At 53.0% G+C, this 20572-nt stretch overlaps 2 protein-coding genes across 4 annotated transcripts in view; both read left to right on the top strand.

Moving 5' to 3' along the window:
• The first annotated feature begins 483 nt into the window (after nucleotides 1–483).
• On the top strand, nucleotides 484–4563 carry AS3MT (arsenite methyltransferase). The gene is made up of 11 exons (XM_080596922.1): nucleotides 484–571; nucleotides 914–984; nucleotides 1466–1593; nucleotides 1691–1841; nucleotides 1920–2056; nucleotides 2308–2377; nucleotides 2545–2626; nucleotides 2709–2840; nucleotides 2939–3081; nucleotides 3474–3608; nucleotides 4361–4563. Coding segments are annotated over exons 1-11 (1149 nt in total). The 5' UTR covers nucleotides 484–570; the 3' UTR covers nucleotides 4460–4563.
• A 2009-nt stretch (nucleotides 4564–6572) lies between these two features.
• CNNM2 (cyclin and CBS domain divalent metal cation transport mediator 2) overlaps nucleotides 6573–20572 on the top strand; it is a 113004-nt gene continuing 99004 nt past the window's right edge. For 2 of the 3 annotated variants that reach the window (XM_080596864.1, XM_080596865.1), the window contains exon 1: nucleotides 6575–8373. In XM_080596864.1, coding sequence (XP_080452990.1) covers nucleotides 6720–8373 — 1654 coding nt within the window. In that variant the 5' untranslated portion in view covers nucleotides 6575–6719. Of the gene's footprint in view, nucleotides 8374–20572 lie in introns of all 3 variants that reach the window. The other variant, XR_013952533.1, reaches the window with a different exon arrangement.

Here is a 20572-nt window from a genome sequence, read left to right on the forward strand (position 1 = left end):
GATGCAGCTGTGGAGGGCGTAAAGAGCTGAAATGATTTGCTTTGTTATAAAGGCTTGGATTTCAGCTTCCATTACTTTTAAGTCTAATCTTTTCACCTCCTGTGCCTGCTTACCTTGATAGCAGGGGCTGCGCTGCAGGGGCTGCCGTGAGGTGATGCCTAAAGGATGGGGGCACTGGGGTCTGTTTGTGCCGGGGCGGGTTCCTGATCCGTGGCCTCACAGCTGCGTTTTGGGAGAGAAACTTTTCCACCAGCTTCTGGAGAAGCAGGCAGCCTTTTTCCCTGCGAGCTCCCGTCCTCTGCAGGGGCTGGGGCATCACACAGGGGTCTCCCTGTGTTTGGGGTGAGCAGGAGACGGAGCAGGGGACAGGACACAGCAGGGTGGGGGCATCCAAGGGCTGAGGCCGTGGGTGTGAGGTGACACCGTGGGTGCTGGTAGCGAGCGTGGCCGTGTACCCGGGTTTTTTACCCATGTCTCGGGCCTGGCAGGAGCTGGTGTCGGGCGGAAGCCAGGCCCGGGGCGGCGCAGGGCGCCGGGGCGGAGCGTGGCCGAGGCGCTGCAGCCGGAGGCAGTAAGGCACCGAGGCTCCCCGGGGCTCCGGTTCCAGGGTGCCGGGGCCCTGTGGGGGGGACCCCATGGGGTGCTGAGGAGGGTTGGGATTCGCCCTGCAGGGACGTCCTTGGGGGTAGTCCCTCCAGGGCAGCCAGGGTCAGGGTGTTTTGGTGGGGGGGATGTTGGCTGGGGGTGCTCTTCCCACTGGGATTTGGGTCGGGGTCTCCCCGGGGGTTGCTGGGGGGGCAAAAAGCATTCCCGTATTTTGGGGAGGGGGGGTGGGTGAGGGCCTTGGGGAAGGGCCTGGCGCGGTGCCTGCGGTGGTGGCGTCGGCACCAACCCTGTGCTCCCGTTGCTGCAGTGGCTGCGCCGTGTGGGGAGCAGATCCCCCGCGAGCGGATCCCCCAGGAGCAGATCCACCGCGAGGTGCAGGTGAGGGGGCGAGAGGGGCAGCCGGGGATGGAGCAGCGAGCCCAGGGAGTGCCAGGACGCCTGCCACAGTCAGAGGACAAAGCTCATTTGGGGACCTAAGGGAGAGTGCTAAGGGCATTTGGCTGCTGCCAGCGGGGTTTTGGAGCAGGCACTTTGCTCATTTCCCTGTGGGGATGAGGAGGGAGCTGAGCAAACCTGTGTTTCTCTGCCCTTGTTGCGTGCACCCCCATCAAGTCAGGGAAATGGGATCCGTGGCCTGCAAAATTATTGCAAACAGCAATGAAATCCCCTCCTGTGCATGCAAGCAGGGGAAACCAGGGAGGGTGGGTATGCTAGCCTGATTTTTAGCTGGGTGCAGTGCCAGAGGGCCCTGAGGGCACGTGTAAGCTGAGTACAAGCATGATCCCATGTTTTGTGACCCCACGGAGTCACCGTGGCCCAGCTTGCTGTAGTAGGGTGGCCTCTGTCCTTCCCACCTCAGGATTACTATGGCAAAGAGCTGCAGAAGTCGGAGGACCTGAAAACCAATGCTTGCGTCACCTCGGCCAGGCCGGTCCCCAAGGCGATCAGAGATGCTCTGGAGCGTGTCCACGAGGAGGTGGTGGCCAGGTGAGACCTGGGGCTTCCCCCTGCTGCCACCTCCCCGTGGGCTGCAGCCCCTGGGTGGCAGGAGCACCCGCACCCTGGCTCAGCCCGGCTCCCCCAGGTACTATGGCTGTGGTCTGGTCGTCCCCGAGTGCCTGACGGCGTGCAGGATCCTGGACCTGGGCAGCGGCAGCGGCAGGGACTGCTACCTGCTGAGCCAGCTGGTTGGGGAGCGGGGCCACGTCACCGGCATCGACATGACCGAGGGCCAGGTATGGCACGGGGAAACCCGTGGGCTTGCTTTGTCCCCTCTCCATGTCCCCCCATGTTCATTCCCTTCCTGCTCCCAGGTCGAGGTGGCAAAGAAGCACATTGCGTATCACATGGAGAAGTTTGGCTACCAAAAGCCGAACGTGGACTTCCTCCAGGGCTACATGGAGAAGCTGGGTGATGCCGGGCTGGCCGATGAGAGCTACGATATCGTCATGTAGGTACCCTGCAGGGGACCACGCCGTCCAGGGCTGTGTGGGGTCTGCACCCACATCCCCCTGAGTTGCTTGCTTCAGCCACGTGTGAGGAAAGGGAAGAATCCAAGGAGGATCTGGGCTAGGGCCTGGGAGTATGGGAACTGCCCTTTTTGTGGTTGAATCCTGCACTGAGCGACAGGCTGTGCAGCAGCCGGCGGCGCTGAGCGTACGAGATGATGGTGCAAATGAGCCTTGGTCTCCTCCTCCCCAGCTCCAACTGCGTGATCAACCTCGCCCCCGACAAGAGGGCCGTGCTGCGGGAGGCCTATCGCGTGCTGAAGGTGGGGAGCGGAGCGGGGCTGGGGCTGCCATGTCGTGGGGTGCCGCCGGGATGCAGCAAGCAGGGTGCAGCAGGCTGGGGGGGGTTCTGGGGGCCATCGCTCCAGCACAGCCCTTTCCCAGCCCATTTTGCCCCATCGCATCCCGCTCACTCCTCGCTGCCTTCCAGCCCGGCGGAGAGATGTACTTCAGCGACGTCTACGCCAGCCAGCGCCTGAGCGAGGCCGTGAGGAAGCACAGGGTGCTGTGGGGTGCGTAGGGCTCCAGGATGTGGGGCGGCACGGGACAGGGAGCTTTTGCCTTGTGTCACCCGTGTGCGTGCTGTTGTGCCAGGGGAGTGCCTGGCGGGAGCCCTGTTTTGGGGAGACCTGTACAGCATCGCCGAGGAGGTGGGCTTCAGCCCCCCGCGCCTGGTCACCGCCAGCCCCATCACCATCGGGGACAAGGAGCTGGAGGGCGTCGTCGGTGAGGGTCCTGCCGGGGAGTGCTGGCTCTTTTTGGCCATGGGGAGAGGTGCTGGGACCCCGTGCTCAGCACCTGACCCACCGGCCTCTCCCTTGCAGGGGACTGCCGCTTCGTCTCTGCCACATTTCGGCTCTTCAAGGTGCCGGGGAGCAGCCGGGCCGGGCCGGGCCAGGTCATCTACAATGGTGGGATCGTGGGACACGAGCGAGAGCTGGTGTTCGACGCCAACTTCACCTTCAAGGTACGGGGAGGTGCGTTTGGGCTTCTGGGGATGGCGAGCAGACCTGGCCTGAAGGACTGGGGATGGGGCAGCACTGATGCAGTGTGTGGTTTGGGGGATTAGGTCTGGTGGAGGGGGTGGTGGATGGGGGCCATATAAACCAGAACTGCAAATAGGGCAGGGAGAGGGAGACAGAGCTGTGCATTGTGTTGGGGGTGAAGATGAGACCAGGACGTCCCTGGTGGCTTCACCAGGCGGTTTGGAGCCCGCTGCTTGCTCCCTGTGGGTGTTTCTCCGGTCTTTGGGCCAGGCTGGGCCCTGCTTTCAGTCCCCCCATCATCTGGCTGGGCGGCTGGGGGACTCTGGTCCGTGCACCCCAGGCCCCAGCCCCGTGACTGTCGCCCTGTCCCCAGGAAGGAGAGGCGGTGGATGTGGATGCCGAGACGGCCGCGGTACTGCGCAGCTCCAGGTTTGCGGAGGAGTTCCTCATCCGAGCCGGCGGGGCCGCCGCCGCCGCACCCCAGGGCTGCTGTGGCGGGAGGGTGAAGGTTGGTAGCAGCAGCTCCGTGCTGGGTTTGGGGCTGGGGACACTGCTGTCCCTTGCTAGCAGGAGGGGTCCTCTGAGGCACCAGAGGGGCAGTGACATGGTAACAGGAGACTTGTGGCTTTGGGGCCAAGCAGGAGCCCACGGGACACCGTGGATGGTGCCCAGTGCCCTGCAACGGTCCTCCAGTGCAGGATGGAGCCCTCCAAAGGGGTCTGCTGTGCGAGGCGTGAGGGCCCGTTGCCCCTCATGCCCACGGGGGGTGCTGGGGCTGATGGCTGGGCAGGCCTGAGGTCTCCATGGGGACGGGTCCTTCCTGCCACGGGGTGCAGTGACCACCCCAGCTGCTCCTCGCTGCTGCTGCGAGCTCTGGGCCCTGGCCGCCGGCCCTGACCCCACAGCCCGAAGCACCTTTATCTGCTGGAAGCCTCCCTCCTCGGCCCCACGGCCGGCCTTTCAGACGGGCCAGCAGGGGTCATCAGTAGGCAAGGGAGATAAAGCCCTGCAGCTGCGTGTCCCTGGAGCGCAGCCTTGTACTGGGGTCTTGGGTCCCTGTCCAAGCAGAAGGCGTTCCTCAGATAAAAGCAGAGTGAAAGTCCCCACAGAAACCCTCAGCGTCCTCCTTAGGGCAGGGAAAAGCCACCAGGATGATCCCGACGGTGGCAGGGAACAAGCGGTGGGGAAATGCTGCTTCCGTGGGGGGCCTCTTGTTTCCCTGTGGCCTGATCCTGTTCTGGCTTCTTCTCTGCCCTCCAGGAGAAGATCTGCGACCCCTTCCTGCTGCTGGAGAAGCTGGCGGCCCCGGCTCCTGCCTGCGGTCCCGCTGGCGCCTGCGGGCCCCGGGGCTGCTGCTGAGCGGCGAGCGATGCCCCCGTGCCGCTGGGTGCCAGCGGGGCCGCGGCCCACACGGCGTGTGGTTTTCGCCGGGGAAAAAATAGAAATAAATGGCCGAGATGAAACGCTGTGGGGTTGGAGCCTGCGGGGTGCCGTGTTTTTGAGTCTCGGTGTGAACACAGCGGGGCTGGCGGGGCAGGCTGTGCTGCGGTGGGGCCGGGCAGCGCCCTGTAGGTCCCCTCGCTCCCTGTGGGGCACGCGGAGAGGGATGTTCTCTGCGGGAAGGGAGCTGCGCGTCCCCTCGTGTGGGATTTCCCAGCACCCTGCACCGTGTACCTCCACGTACCCGTCCAGCTCTGCTTTGAGCCCCCCGAAGCCCCCTGCACGCGCACCCCACCCCGTTGCTTTTTCTGAAACCGTCCCTCAGGCAGAGGGCAGCCCCACAGCCTGTCCCCGGCGTGGGATTTCTTCTCCCTTTCCCCGTGCAGCGCTGCTGAGGTTTATTTTTCCCCCGGCCTCCATCTAGCGGGAAGCCCTGCGCGCGGTGCACGCCTCGCACCCGCAGAGCTGTGCGGGGAAATGCGGCGGTTCTGGAAATCCCGCACCGTGGCTGCCCAGCTCCCGCGTCCCACCTGCCCCGATACCGGGCTGCGGAGCGGCGCCCATGTCCCAATGCCATCCACGTCCCTGGATGAGCTGAGCCGGGAGGGAACGTTTCCACCCCTCCTCGTGCCCCGATCACCCGGGAGGGACCGAAATCCCCTCTCTGCCGTTTGACCCGCGTCTTGGCCCCATCAGGCCGTGTGTGGGAGGAGATCCTTGCGGGATTTTACAAAGGTACGAGGCCTGTAAGAGCAGTTCCCGGTCACAGAAAGGGTTTCCTAAGCGCCCCGCACTGCTTACCCTCATCTCTGCCAGGAGCGAAACAGGGGAGCGATTAATCCCCGGTTTGGGGATTAAACCCATAAATAATGCCTGTCAATATGGTTTCCTGGAAAGTCGCCTCGCCGGCCCGACCTTTTGGGTTCGGATAGGCCCATGAATCCGCACGGTTCGGTGCGCGGGAGCCTGCAAGTGGTCGGGTTTAGGGCCGCAGAGCGGCGTGCTTGGAAAAACCATAACTCCTCGTCTGTGGTTTTTTGGTGGATTTTTGTTTTATTTTATTATTTTAATATTTTATTTTAATATTTTATTTTGTTAATTTATTTTGTTTTATTCATTTTTGACTTTTTTTGACTAGAAAAACCATATAACATTGTTTTATTATTTTATTTTGTTTCTTTTTAAATAAAATTATTATTTTGTTTCTTTTTCTTTTTCATTTTGTATTTATCTTACTATTTTGTTTTATTTTATGTTTTTATTTTTGTCTTATTTCATTACTTTATTTCATTATTTATTTTATTACTTTATTTTATTAATTTTATTTAAACATTTTATCTTGTATTATTATTTTATTTTTTTATTTCATTTAATTTCGTTTTGTTTTATTTATTTTTGTGGTTTTTTTTTTTCGATTTTCTTTGCTTTTCCCTTCATAATTCCTCGGCTCCCGGGGCCGGCCCTCCCCAACGATGTGTGCCCCCCCCCTTTCCCCGTCCCCTCGCCCCACACGGCCGCCAGGGGGAGCTGCGACACCGCTCACCGGGGGCGGCGGAGCCCCGGGCTGCGGCGGGGGGGGGCCGGGGGGAACGGAACGGAACGGAACGGAACGGAACGGAACGGAGCGGGCCGGTCCCGTCCCGTCCGCGTCCGCGTCCGCGTCCCCGTCGCCGTCCCCCGCCGAGCTCCGCGCCCCCCGGCCCCGCTGCCGGTGCCGCCCCGCCATTGGTCGCGCCCCTCGGCATCCCCGCCCCCCCACCCCCCAGCCCCGCCGCTATTGGCCGTCTCCCTCGGGCCGGCCCCGCCCCCTCGGCCGCGGCGCCCACACCGGAGTCACGCGCCCCGGGGGGGGCCGCGGCGGCCGCCGGCGGGGCGGGCGGCGGGCGGCGATTGGCGGAGGGGCGCGCGGGCGGCCCCGCCCCCGCGGCGGTTGTCGGTCGCCGGTTGGCGGCCGTTGGCCGAGGCCCCGCCCGGGCGAGGCGGAGCGGGGCGGGGCGGGGCGGGGAGGGCCGCGGCTCCAGGCGGCGCTCGGCTCGGCCCGGCCCGGCAGTCGCCGCCCGTCGGGTCCCGCGGGCAGCCGTGCCCGCCCGCCACCGCCACCGCCAGCACCGCCACCGGTGGCAGCCGGGGCACGCCGCGGGCGATGCGGGGCGGCGGCGGCGCCGAGCCCTGACTAAAGATGGCCGCGCTGCCCGGGGGGAACATGGCGGGGGGCGGCCGGGGGGCGCGGGGACCGCTGCCGCCGCCGCCGCCGCTGCTGCTGCTGCTGCTGCTCGGCTGCTGCTGCCTGGGCCGCCGGCCGCCCGCCGCCTCCGCCGCCGCTCCGCCCGCCGCCTCGTCGCCGTCGGCGGAGGAGACGGTGATCATCGGGCTGCGGCTGGAGGACACGGACGACGTCTCCTTCATGGAGGGGGGCGCGCTGCGGGTGAGCGAGCGGACGCGGGTCAAGCTGCGGGTGTACGGGCAGAACATCAACAACGAGACCTGGTCGCGCATCGCCTTCACCGAGCACGAGCGGCGGCGGGGCGGCGGCCGGGCGGCGGCGGCCGACGGGGGGGCGGCGGCGGCGGCGGTGGGGAGAGGCGGCGGAGTCGGCTCCTCGGCGGGCGGAGGAGGAGGAGGAGGTGGAGGAGGAGGAGGAGGAGGAGGAGGGGGCGGCGGAGCCCCGCAGCGCTGCGGCATCCGCACGTCGGACATCATCATCCTGCCGCACATCGTGCTCAACCGCCGCACGTCGGGCATCATCGAGATCGAGATCAAGCCCCTGCGCAAGACGGAGAAGAGCAAGTCCTACTACCTGTGCACCTCCGTCTCGGCCCCCGCCGCCGCCGCCCTGGGGCCCGGGGCCGCCGGCGGGTTGGTGGGTGCCGAGGGACCCGCGGGACCCCCGCCCTGGGGGGAGACCACCTGGATCTACCACGACGGAGAGGACACCAAGATGATCGTCGGGGAGGAGAAGAAGTTCCTGCTGCCCTTCTGGCTGCAGGTGATCTTCATCTCGCTCCTGCTCTGCCTCTCGGGCATGTTCAGCGGCCTCAACCTGGGCCTCATGGCGCTGGACCCCATGGAGCTGCGCATCGTGCAGAACTGCGGCACGGACAAGGAGAAGAACTACGCCAAGCGCATAGAGCCCGTGCGCCGCCAGGGCAACTACCTGCTGTGCTCCCTCCTGCTGGGCAACGTCCTGGTCAACACCACGCTGACCATCCTGCTGGACGACATCGCCGGCTCCGGGCTGGTGGCCGTGGTGGTCTCCACCATCGGCATCGTCATCTTCGGCGAGATCGTGCCGCAGGCCATCTGCTCCCGGCACGGCCTGGCCGTGGGCGCCAACACCATCTTCCTCACCAAGTTTTTCATGATGATGACCTTCCCGGCCTCCTACCCCGTCAGCAAGCTGCTGGACTGCGTCCTGGGCCAGGAGATCGGCACCGTCTATAACCGGGAGAAGCTGCTGGAGATGCTGCGGGTCACCGACCCTTACAACGATCTGGTCAAGGAGGAGCTCAACATCATCCAAGGAGCCCTGGAGCTGCGCACCAAGACGGTGGAGGACGTGATGACTCCGCTCCGGGACTGCTTCATGATCGCAGCCGAGGCCGTACTCGACTTCAACACCATGTCCGAGATCATGGAGAGCGGCTACACCCGCATCCCCGTTTTTGAGGGTGACCGCTCCAACATCGTGGACCTGCTCTTCGTTAAGGACCTGGCTTTTGTGGACCCTGACGACTGCACGCCGCTCAAGACCATCACCCGGTTCTACAACCACCCGCTGCACTTTGTCTTCAACGACACCAAGCTCGACGCCATGCTGGAGGAGTTCAAGAAAGGTGGGATGATGGCAGGGCCCCGGGGGTGGCAGGCGCAGCTTGGTGGCGGGGAGCACCCCCGACAAGGGGGCTCTGCGGGGAGCCCTCGCTGCTTCACCTCGCAGAGGCTTTGGGAAAGTGCGCTTGGGACAGAGGGGCCTGAATTTAGGCGTCTGCCAGCTCCCTGACCCAGAAGGCTGAGCCACGGCTGGTTGATGGTCTGTGCCCCCTGCCTCTTTTCCCCACTACTGGGCTGTGTGGGTGGGCATCGTGCCAAGCAAGGCTGCTTTTTTTTTTTTTCTTTTTCCACTCATCTGCACGTTATAGTGGGAACTGTTGACACGAATGCGCGCCCGTTACTTGGCTCAGTCCTCTCTGTGCTTTTTCAGCTGGCCTGACAGCGAGGAGCGGGTGGGCTGCTCGTGTAGGTCACTCCTGTCTTTCCGGCTTAGAGTGCACACACGTGCTGAGATAAACACGGCGTTTTCACTCCATTCATCGGCTCGGCTGGCTGACTTCAGCCCTGTGCTCGTGTTACAGTTATTCTGATTGATGCTTTGATCTGGGAACCCATAAATAGTTCCAGGGTCTTAAAATACGTTTGAATGCACCTGTCCGGGTGGCACGTCGGGGTTACAGGCCTTTTTACCTAGGCTCTCCTCTACCCCAAGGACCACAGGCTCAGCCGTGCAAACACGTGAGCCCTTCTACATCTCTGGTCTAGTGTTTGTATTCATTGCTTCAGAACTGGATGGGGGCTTTCTGTCTTAATTGTGGGAGGTGTTCTCCCGACAGATGTGCGTTAATTCTTATTATAAGCCTTTGCTTATTAGGAAAAGAAAAAAAAACACAACTTTTTTTCCCTTTTTGAATCTGTTCCTCTCTGCGAGCCAAATAATAACGCAGGTCCTATGCCCTGTGCAAGAAAGTGCTTTAAAGGAAATAGTAAGTGAAATTTCTGATCAGTTAGGTACTTGCAGACCGTCATGCTGGTAACTGAAGGTAAAGTGAGTGCCACGGAGCAATCATACCCATGGGAGCTCAGAGCAATGTGCCGTCGAGCGGTTCTGTCTCTGAGAGATGATCTGACTGAAAGAGATCTTCATAGCTGCATTGGTACCACAGTTAGGCTGACGGGGAAAAGTTAAATTAGCCTTTTATCAAATGCAGAATTCTCTTGAAGATACCTTGGTAAGTTGATGAATGTTTTTTCTAGGTATCAAATTTAATTTTCTGTTTAGATTTCCAGGTACTGTTTGGTCCACATACTGTGGTATTTGATCTGTTTCTACCTGCTTAACCCAATTTAGGGGATTCAGAGGGTTATTGCTTTGGCATCCTCACTTTTCTTTCTCAGATGGAAGGTGAAGGTACTCCTGCTTTTTGCTGACCAGAACAGCAGTTGTTCTGCGTAGTTCTTTCTGTCTCGGTGTGGTGATGGGGAAATCTTACGCTGGTTCGGAGCTGTTGAGCAGGAGATGTGGGAGAGCCTCGCCTGTGGTTTCTGTGCTGCAGAATCTGCAGCTCAGATCTGGGAAGCTCAATTATGTCACTTAACTGCTGGCTGGTTAAGGTGGGTTCTGCTGTGCGTGCAGGCCTGCAGTTCTTTTCCCTCCGTTACTCTGACTCCAGGTAGCACGACAGGGTTCTTAACCTGCAGCTGGACCTCTGATTTTTTTTTTCTAGCTTTGTTTGTAGCAATGTATCTGAAGAAATGAATGTTGCATACTTTATTTCCCTGTCTGAAGGAGGTGAAACACTCCTGTGTGTTTAAAAATAGGAGCCCTTTTATTTAATAGCTGGGAGAATCAGGCATTTTAATCCTGCAAGTGTGGAAAAGCCAAATAGGCCTCTTTGCAGTTCCTGAAATTTGTGCTTAAAATAGGCTCCTTAATTCTCCTGGGTTGCTTGGAAGGTACAGACCAGAGGTTGCTTTTGCTGACAGCCAGAGGACTTCCCTTGCCTGCACCAGGTAAATTCCCAGTAGCACAAGTTTAGGATGACTTCCTAATGCCCTCCTGCAACCACTGCATTCTGGAGCAATCCCTGTAGTAGTGGATTAATTTGGGATAGTTTGACCGTGCCTCATATTTACTCCAGGACAGCTGTGCTGGTTGGTGTGTATTGACAAGCCCTGGTGTTAGGACTAGTTCCGTCTTAACTGGTTTTTCTTTAAACATGCAGATATGGTGGAAACAAATAGCTTCCTTTGTCCTTTGAAATGAATGTAAATAACTGATAGCTTGCTTGATCTGGCATAGCGCGGTGTCTTTTGCAAGAGTTCTTCAAACTCCTTTCTGCACAGCAACCTTGCCAAATTCCCGTGAGAATGTACAAATTAAGGGTGAGAATCAAATTGCATGTTGTTCTCCGGTAAAGCGTTGAAAATAAATAAGCTTACGGTTTTTAATCGCCCCTTTCCCACCACGTTGACCTTCCACCGCAGTAGGTTTGCTCCAAAGCTCTCGCGTGCCTTTCTCCCAGCCAGGTGGCTACAACCCTGTTCGGTGCAGCAAGCAGCTCGTGTGATAGCGCTGCCGTCAGTTAAAGGCTTTAATCTGTTCAAGGAAAGAGGCTTTTTTTTTTTTTTTTTAGGAAGTTTAGGAATTAGCCGAGAGGATGGGGTTTTGAAGCTCACTTTTTGGGGAAGGAACAAAATATACTTACCCCAAACATCAATTGGAGCCTGACAGGGAAGAGATGAAAAGCCAAGCACGGCAGGATACGTGTCCTTATGGTGTTGTGGCGGATGAAACTGGTAGTTTTGTACTGGCTTAGGTTGGGCAGCTGGAGGATTTGGTGGTGAGCGTATTATTAATGTTCTTTGCCCACAGTTGCAAAACGAATATATGTTTCACCTCTATGCTGCCAGGCAAGAAACTTAATTTTAAGAGAGCTGCAGCACATTCCCATTCCCTTGTTACTCTAATCTCTTGAAGTATGAATAAACATGACTTCTGAGGCAGCCTGCTAAAAAGCTTCTCTTCTAAAAAGCATTGTTTATTTTAAAATAAATAAAAAGCTTTTGAAAGTGGAGTAACTTTCTATTCCTGTCAACGGACCTCACTCAAATCCATTTGCCAGCTAGTTGTGCAGACTGGGCGTTCAGCTTACTTGAATTCAATGTGTTCAACTCCACGTTAATGCAAGGAGGTACAAGGTACCCTTTCCATTGGTCAAGGGAAGGACCTGCCTGACTTTGCTCAGCACAAAGAAGCATCTTGTTTGAAATAACCTATTGCTGGCTGTTGCTGTAAAGGGGAGCAAGGCGTCATCTCCTCCAGGATCAATTAGTATCCTGGCTCCTAAGGTGCAGCAGGGAGTGAATGAGCATCAAAGTCATTTCTGGAAAGAACCTATGGACTGTCTCATCTGGTGTCTCTTCCCTTGATAATAAGTGTTGTTTTTGTTGTTGTTGTTATCTTGACGGTTTTCCTAAGTCTCTGGCACTTGCTTGTGGTATTTTTCACTGGTGGATCTTCTCGTGTGTGATCCTAAATCTAAAGTGTTCCATTTCTAGCTCTCTGAATGCCAGAGTTACAAGAATTCACCTTGCAAAGCCTTGTTTTCTAATATTAATATTCTAAGACAGGCCCTCTTTCTACCAGCCATTGTACAGCTGTTTTCGTGGTGGCCTGGACAGCTTTGTAGCGCGGCAGTTTCTCAGTCAGAGTCATCCTTATCCGTACTTGGAGATCTTTGAGTTGTATGTTTTGATCGTATTTGTATCTGTCTCTGGTATTATGTTATACTGAAGATCAGAGTTAATAACCTAGTACAAAGAAGTCATGGTAACTGCGTGCAGCAGTCCTGAGCTCTTATTCTCTGAATCACATGGCAGCCTTAAGAAAATTCCTAGATTCCTTATTAAAATTATCGCCAACTGAACCTTAAAAGATTTTTCTCCCCTAAAAACCTTGTCAGATTTAACTTGAGGGTCTTTTATTCATGCTCTGTTGATTTTTATTGTCTGTCATTAAGAGTGTGTCTGTTTAGTGTGGACATAGGACCCTGAGAAAAAATTGGTCCATTTCTTTTCCAGTTCTTCCTCCCACTCCCAAGAAAGCCATGGCCCAGGAACCTGAAACCCTTACTTTTGAGGGGAGGGACGGTGAGTGATTGGTAGCCCACAAATCCAAAGCTCTGCATTGCTGTTATTGTGGTCTGAGCTCTCTTTATTATTAGGTCGCTTACCTTTCTGCTGCAACTCCAACCCACGCTTGCAGCTCGCTTCTTTCCTGGTCTCTTTCAGGTTTTATGGGTTCCCATCCTGCTGAATCTGAGTCCAGGCTTCCCATAAGTAAACTTTATTTAATGGATCTGAATGCTTGTTTTCTGGTTCGTCTAACAGGTTGTTTGTCTCTGAAGCTGTTTTTCTGTTTAGGCTGTGACTGCAGCATTACGAGGAACTGGAAGAAACTACGTAAATCCCTTCTGGAATTATCAAAGGCATGTAAAACTCCTTCTTGGAAAACAATATTGTTTTCAAGGCCGCTTGGCTAAAAAAAGGCATCTCCGCTGATCCTTTGAGGAGAATTCACATAAAGATAAAGGTGTTGAGGTCCAGCACGGAGACTTCTTGTGTGAAGAGAATAGGGCAACGATTAGGGAATTTGCCACCAAGATACAGAAGACTTAGCACGATGTGCCTGCAGGTTTGTTCCTGGGGGATGCATTCAAGGGCAGCTCCGGCTCTCCTGGGGCACCCTGCTGGGATGCTTTTGTGGGCCTAGGAGAAGGAGAGATGGTGCTGGAGAGCAGCAGTGCTTTGTCAGCCTGGCTGCGGTGAGGAGCCCAGCTGGAGGCTCTGTTCTGCTGCTGAGGGCAGAATGAAACATGGATCATGGAAGGAAGTAAGCAAATTCAATGCCTGAAATGTTCAGAGCAGTACAGGTCTGAATTTGACATGTGTGCTTGGCATCATTCTTCGATTGCTTTTTAACTCATCATTAGAGTCTCATTAGTCAACAAAGACAAGCTGTTGCCATTTTCCCCACAGTGTTCTCCAAGTTTGCAAACTCCTGTACCCACTGGGGTGAATTCCACAAGTGAGCCAGGTTCCTATCTGCTTTCTCTCTGTCTATAAAGGTTACCTGTAATAGGCACAGCTACAAATTTCAGGTCAGTCTGTGCTGTCAGCTGCATTTCCTGGCCAGTTTTGAAGCAGAACGGAGAGAAGAGGCAAAATGTTGACTTCTGAGCAAATTCAGTAGTACAGCAAAGTGGTCGGGTAGTGTAACCATTGCGGATTCCTTCCAGGGCTGAGATTTTTTTGAGTTTCAGTATTTCTCTGCCAACGTGAGGTACTGAGGAGCAGATCACTCTGTGAACATCAGTCAACTACAAGGGTGTAAAATCAGTGACAGAGAGAAAGAGTGCTAGAAAAGAGGAAATGTGTTTTGTTCCCCCTGGAAGCTTGGTGATCTCATCAAGCTGCAATTCAAGAGCTTCTGAAACTAAAGATATTGTCTTTAATAAATCGTCTTAGATGTTTGTTTCTTTCTGCGAGTGTGTCTAATCAACGCTGAAGCTTTGTCAGCTCTTGTGTGTGGGCGAGCAGCAATAGCGTGGTATCTCCCATCAGTTGCTTTGTAATGTGAGTGGCAGAAGGAGATGGATCTAAAGGTTGCGATTCTGATCGTCATCTCTGGAAAATGCTGGGAACTGTGGAAACGCTATTGCTATTTTGCTGTTCAGTCAAAGCTAGTAAATACTGCAGCGGAGGCTGCCTGTACAACTATTATTTGACACTAGTATGGAAGCATTATAATGCCGTTTCTAATTATGTGATCACAGACTGTCTGTTCAAGACCTCTGGGTAGCCCTGTAATTGAATAAGTGAACTTGAGATACTCTTATCAGCCTCTTCAGTGCTCTGTGCCAAAGCAAATATTTGGGACAAAATCATCCTTTTGTTAACCTAATGTATTAGACCCATCGTTCTTTTTTATTTCACGTATGAAATCTGTTCTGATGCCTAAATATGGAGCCATTAGCACGTGCGATTGCAGGAGAGCTCAGCAGCAAAGCGATCCAACGATAGGTTTATTTTTTGCAGGCTGTAGCATTGCTCTAGCTGGCAATAGAGTAAAGGAGGGAGTTAGTCACCTCACCTCTTCTAAACGCTTTGCAAAGTATGCTTAATATTAAGAGCTGTAAGTCAGTTTTACAGCTGCCTAGGTACCATAAAATGGGTCTAGAATGAACGGAGAGGCTGAGCGGTGTGTTGAATGAGTCTATATCTCATCCTACATTTCTTTTTCCGTTAATATTTAAGAAGAACTCTTTTTCATTTGCTTACGTGCCTCTACCAGTTGCACTTCTAATGTGGAGTCTCTCAGTTTCATTAATGGAGCTCGAAAAGCTAGTCCTCAACACAAGGTTCTGCAGTACTCTGAACCATACCCTGGTGAGCATGACCTGGCACTCCTGTTAATTTGACAAAATCCTCAAATACAGCCTACCAGCTACAAATGGGAGTACAAACACTTGGTGCTAATGAGCTACAGTGAACAGCATATAGCAAAAAAATCTCAGATCAGCCAGTTGATCCAGCCTGGCTCCTGCCACGGTCACTGAGTCATTTCAGGACCATCTAGTGATGCTTTTTGTTTTACTTTTTCTATGATTACCTGTAGTTGAAGTGAGATGTGTAAATCTGTCAGTAGCTTTCTTCAGGTGGAATCTGCCTTTTCCCTTGGCCTAGGAACCAGCATGGCCCAGTAGCTGCTGGCAGGAGGAGCCATGCTGGGAATAAACTAGGGCCAAGCGTGATGGTATACAAGACATCTGTGAGAAGGGCGTGAAGGGAAGCTGTTAAGGAACTCTAAGGGGTAGAGATGGCCTGGTCACCTTAGTATAGGTCTTCTTATAGAGAGGTGGGTGTAGGGAAGAGAAACAGATGGCTTGGGACAGGTAAGTTGAGAAGTTCCTTCGGGTTCTAAATGTCGTCTTGTACAGCATGTAGTAATGAAGATCTGAATCCTCAAAGTGTATTATTATGGGTTTAGACAGAGAAACTAAAAGATTTCCTATAGCATCTGAAAGAAAATCAGTAATGTGATGACTCAAGGGCTCTCAACCATACAGCATCTTTCACAAAGTGAGCTTGGAAGAATCAGGTCCCCGCTGAGCGGTTCAGCTGGAAACACAAGGTTGCAAGATCACAGCAGAGAAGGTAGAGATCCCTCTCTCAGACCAAAGGCCATTGTGCTTGGAGAGGATCTGGCTGGTGCTTCATCTTGCCAGTAGAGCTGCATTAACACTATGGCTTGGGCAGCTCATCTTTCCATTCCTGGTTCCCAGTAACGTAGAGGCTTTGATTATTTCCAAGCTTGTCTCTACAAACTCTCCCATTTTATTTTTATTTTTTGTCCTGCTCTACTGAAAAGTACTCTCTGCTGTTTACAATCCTGTCTGTGCTAGCTTTCTGTTCTGGAGAGTCATGAGTAGGGGCCCTTGGAGACCTTCGAGCCATTGTTCTCATGTTTTGTGTTAAAGCTGCCTGGGAGCCTTGCAGACTTCTGGTAGGCAGCCAATTTTCACTGAACAGAAGAGGGATTTTTCAGGATTTGCCACACTTCTGCGTTGTCTGTGGGACATTACGAGGATTGTCTGCCTTTGGTGATTGTGTGTCAGCACACAACCTGTAAATGCAAGAGAGATTTCTTTGGTTGGCTTGGCTGGCGTGTTGGAAATTAGGATTCTTACATGGGCGTTTGTGGTTATCTTTGTGGTTTAAAGACATGAGTCAATCTTGCTCTCTACCTACCAGTGATGATATCAGCTTGAGAGGTCTAGTAAATGTATACAAGGAAAGCAACTTGTCTTGTAACGGAGTTGTCTTCAAATACCCAAGGCCTAGATTGAGCAGAAACCTCAGCGCTAGGAAAGCTTGTGTGAATGGGACTTTGTTGTCCCTTTGTGTTGAAGCATTTTGCTTGTAAATGTGGTTGGGTACAAGGAATTTCAGTGTTTAAGCTTGAAACAGCAGCCCTTCTCATGGAGGAATTGTAATTTGAAGGGAAGAGTGTGATGCCTGTCAACCCGGGAACTGAAACCTGGTGATTACCGAGGCCTGGAGTTGTAAGCTAACGCGCTTCTCCTGCAGTTACTGATTAACCAAGCAGGAGCTTTGCTCCAGCCAAAGGAGCTGGGGCCAGAAGATGAGCACATACATTTAATACAAAAGATCGGTATATTTTTGTTCTGTGATGCTTTCCGTTGGGATTGCACCATTCCTTCGCTGGCAGTCCTAAAGGGATCCGCTCTTCAAACGAGAGTGGTGTCGTAACGTTGCTCTCCGCAGGCTGAGCCGTGTCATCAAGGCTGGGCTCTTCCTTGCTTGAGGTTCTCTCCCACATGAAGCGTGAATGAAAGTTGTTCTTTTATAGTGAGCTTTTATGGTGGTATAATCTCTTGCAGCGATATGACGGAGCCATCCATGACTGTTGATCTTTGTGGAGGTGAACAAAGCTTTTTTTTTTTTCCCCTACTAGTCCGTGGGTCATCAGAGCAATGAAATGCTGACTCTGCCTCTCAGTTGGATACTCTGCTGCCAGCAAACAATTTTAAGAATGATCTTGCCATGTCTGGTTTCCGTCCAGTACTCCACCTCCCGCTTTCAGAAGGTTGTCCCGCCTGCCCTTTGCTCGGGGGGGGGGGGTTCAAAGTGCAGCCCTGAAAACGAGCCTGCAGGCCCCCTTCCCATGCAGCGGTTACGTGAGGACAGGGATGATCGGGTTGCCCACTTTTATTGCTTGTGAATTGCTTGTCAGCGATTTCCAGTCTCCTACAAAAAAGGGAAGACAATCTTCTGCCGGTGTGAACTTGTTCTTGATAAAAATTTATAATCTGGCACCGGGAGTAGGTGTGGCTGTGGGGTTTAGGCAAGCTGCAGGCTTACTTCTTCCTATCTAGCCTGGGACATCTTTCCGTTTGAAGCAAGTACAGCACTTAGTTACAATTCCTGTACGCAGCAAGTGCAGACGGGCCTTAATTTAGTATTAGGGCATCCAGTAAGAGCCCTCGGTTAAATTTGTGCTAGCTGAATAGGCCTGAGTTGTGAGTTATTCAGTAGCTCTGGCTTGAACTCCAAGGGATGTCACCAAGTTGTTTTTGCTCTAAGATGGGTAAATTAGTCCGATATGTTTTGCTATGTGAATTTGTGTTGTTTTATTTTCCCCTTGTAACTGAGGCATGTGTGCAGATAAAACTTTGGCTTTCAGCTTTTAATTTGGTGTGTTTGTGTTGATGTAGTGTGATGGGGTGAGGGTGGGTGGAAGAGCCTCTCTGAAGGCAGTGGGTTTATGAAGACTTTCTGACTAGGTCTTGCTTTCCTCCAGCAGAGGGGAGGAATAAGGGATCCCTCACCGGGGGGCAGGGTAGTTCTTGTTTGAGTAGCTCGTAGTATGGGCTGCACTGCTGTAGCTGTATGGGATTTATGCAGCTCTACAAGCGTGAGTTGACCGTTGCTGCATGTTGGTTCCCTGCCCTTGTGGAAGATAACTTTTATCTTCTTGGTATTCTAGTTTGCCAGGAGCCTTTTGGGGTGGTTAGGGTTGAAAACACTGATAACTGCACAGCTGAATTCTAGGACTTCACGCTGCTGGGAGTGTTTTTCCTTCTTAGTGCAAGCATTCCCCCAAAACTACATGGATGGGGTTTCTCCCAGAGAAACCAAGATCCCTATCAATATCATTCAGTTTCTCCTATTGAAAATCCTGTGCAGTACTTCAGACTCTCCATCAGTTACTAGATGTTTGAGTGCTCATTCGCAGGACCAATGACAAGGTTAAAAACTTTCTTGTATCATATGTTTTCATGTGACCGTTACATAGATCACAAGATCCCAAGTTTTATTCCTTTTCCATATATCAAGTGATAAAGTCATCTCTTCTCTGTCGTAATTTAGGACTGACAGTTTTGTAGGTCTTTCCGTTCATTTTACGAAGGACCGAGGTGGGGGGACATCTTGTGATTGCCAATGTGGGATTGCTTTGCCAGTAGCTTACTGGTTTAATCCATCTCGTGTTGTACTGACAGCAGGCTCCGAAGGGAACCTGGAAACCAAGGAGTTGCACAGTTTGCCCTGTAGGCAGCCCTGCTGGGGGGTGAAGGCAGGCTGAGGCTTCCCAACGTGGGAATCCCCCGAGGTTAGAGTTTGAGGAAGGCAGCTGGGGCAGTGAAAAGACTTAATTACCTTCCTAATGGATGCAGTCTCCAAGATCTACAACAATCTGTTGCTTAATGCCAATCACAGGGTTGAACCTGTCAGTGCAGTTGTAGGGTGTGCAGCCAACGTGGAGCGAATACAGTAGCTTTCTTCCTGCTTTCCCCAATGCCCCTGGGGTTAAAGGTGGGGCTGAAGGATTCCCTGTGCTCTGTGATGCATCACAGATGGGAATCCCGATCTCTCCTCCTCTCTGCAGGAGCACACCTGCTGTGTATAGGATGAGATGTCTACCAGGAGAGCTCTGATGTCAGCGGCTCTATTCTGCTAATGTTTTTCTTGCTTTCCAGAACAGCTGTTTTGAATTTTCCAGTTTTTGCTATAAACTTTGAACAAGCTTTCTCTTTTATGTGTGTGAGAGAGGCTGGGTAAAGGGGTGGGGAGGGGGGAAGATGCACATACGTGTGAGTGTCGAAGGCGCTTTTCTGACTCCTGGCCTGAAAGCTGGGTTTGGGTTTGTTACTTGCATGCTGTTTGAACATGGTCCAGTGGTAAGAGGCCTTAATATGTTTCTTCTTTGTAAATCATCAACCTCACATCTTCCAGTAAAGGAAAGAATTTGGGAGAATAGCTTCCAAGAGTAATAGCCCTCGCAGCCCCACGCAATGCGCAGGCTCCAACCCAAAAGTTCCAAGGAAAATATTCAGAAAGGGGGAACTTGTCTAGCTGTATCCCTGACCATTTTGCAGTGAAGACAATGGGATTTTGAAGACGGATCAGTATACATAAATATATACGTATTTTAAAGATAGATATGCAGCCATCCTGGAACTAATAACTGTTTCTGAATGTTTAATCTAATCTTAAAACAGAGACATGAACAAAATCTTTTATTTTCCAAGTTTTTATTGACAGTGCTCTGTAGTTTGCCCCTTTTTCCTCTGTCCGAGTAATCCTGAAAAATCACTTGAAGGTATTGGAGGCTGCATCCAGGTACCCTGCCGCCTACTTGCATCTACCTCCTGAGTAGTGGAAAGAGCTGGGTGCTCTGAGAAGTGCTTCAGGTGGAGGATACTGAGCACAGACGACGTGAGGCAGCTGGTGGGCCTGGGCACGTGGGCGGCATTTATACTGAGCATGGGCCTACGTGTGTTTCCTCTGAGCAGTACTAGAACAAGTGTCCGGCCAGTTTGTGGCGGAAGCCTCGATGTGAGCATTCTTTCAGGAGGGAAATAAATGCTCTAAACTGAAGAGATTCGTTTAACAAACGTGGTCGATCTTAACTGTGCTCTCCAGCACTGCAGCTACTACTTGAAGCAAGGAGTGAGTGCGTACTGTGCTTAAACAAGTGTTTCCGCAGCTAGAGGCAGCATGGAGTTCTTGGAGCAGGGGGAGCTCTCGTTGTCGTAATGCTCATGAGCAATTCTAACGAGAGAAATTCTCATCTCTCAGTGTTTTCTGTGGGTTTGGGGGTAGTCAGGACATGAAAAACCTAAAGATATGACTACCTAAAAGAGTTCTTACAGATAGAAACATTTTTTTTTAACCTTATAACGACTTAAGCTAATGCATGCATTAGCTTTGTTTTTCCTATTCCTCTTTTCTCCAAAGCAGAAGATGACCCAAGGAAACCAAGGGCGTAACTATGCTCCAAGTGAATTGAGAGAGAGTTGGCAGGGATAATGTGGAGAGACCGTAAGTCCTTAAGCTACGTGAGCAGATAAAGGCTAAACTAGCTTTTTAGATAGTGTTTGATGCATGAGGGAGCAGGTGGTGGGGTTGATGGGGAGGATTCCCTTTACAGAGCAAGGCTTTGTGCTGGCTTCACCTGGGATAAGCAGCAGACCTCTCCATTTTGCCAAGGTGCATGGCGTTTGCCACCAGCACGTGTTTTACATTCATGTTACCCTCTTTGGTAGTGTGCTAGAGGAGCGCAGCCAAGCGTGCCTTGCCCTTGAAGGGGAAGTGGTTGGACAGCACAAGGAAATTCAGAAGATGGAAAGTGTAAATAGACTGTGATGCCTTCCCTTTGTGCTTCAGTTACTTTGC

The sequence above is a fragment of the Anser brachyrhynchus genome (assembly GCF_964034855.1).
Source record: "Anser brachyrhynchus genome assembly, chromosome: 6".
In the NCBI taxonomy this organism is placed as follows: Eukaryota; Metazoa; Chordata; class Aves; order Anseriformes; family Anatidae; genus Anser; species Anser brachyrhynchus.

Coding starts and splice junctions, on each gene's coding strand:
- AS3MT (XM_080596922.1), top strand. Junction 985..1,465: donor AGATCCACCGCGAGGTGCAG/GTGAGGGGGCGA, acceptor TTCCCACCTCAG/GATTACTATGGCAAAGAGCT. Junction 2,841..2,938: donor GGAGCTGGAGGGCGTCGTCG/GTGAGGGTCCTG, acceptor TCTCCCTTGCAG/GGGACTGCCGCTTCGTCTCT.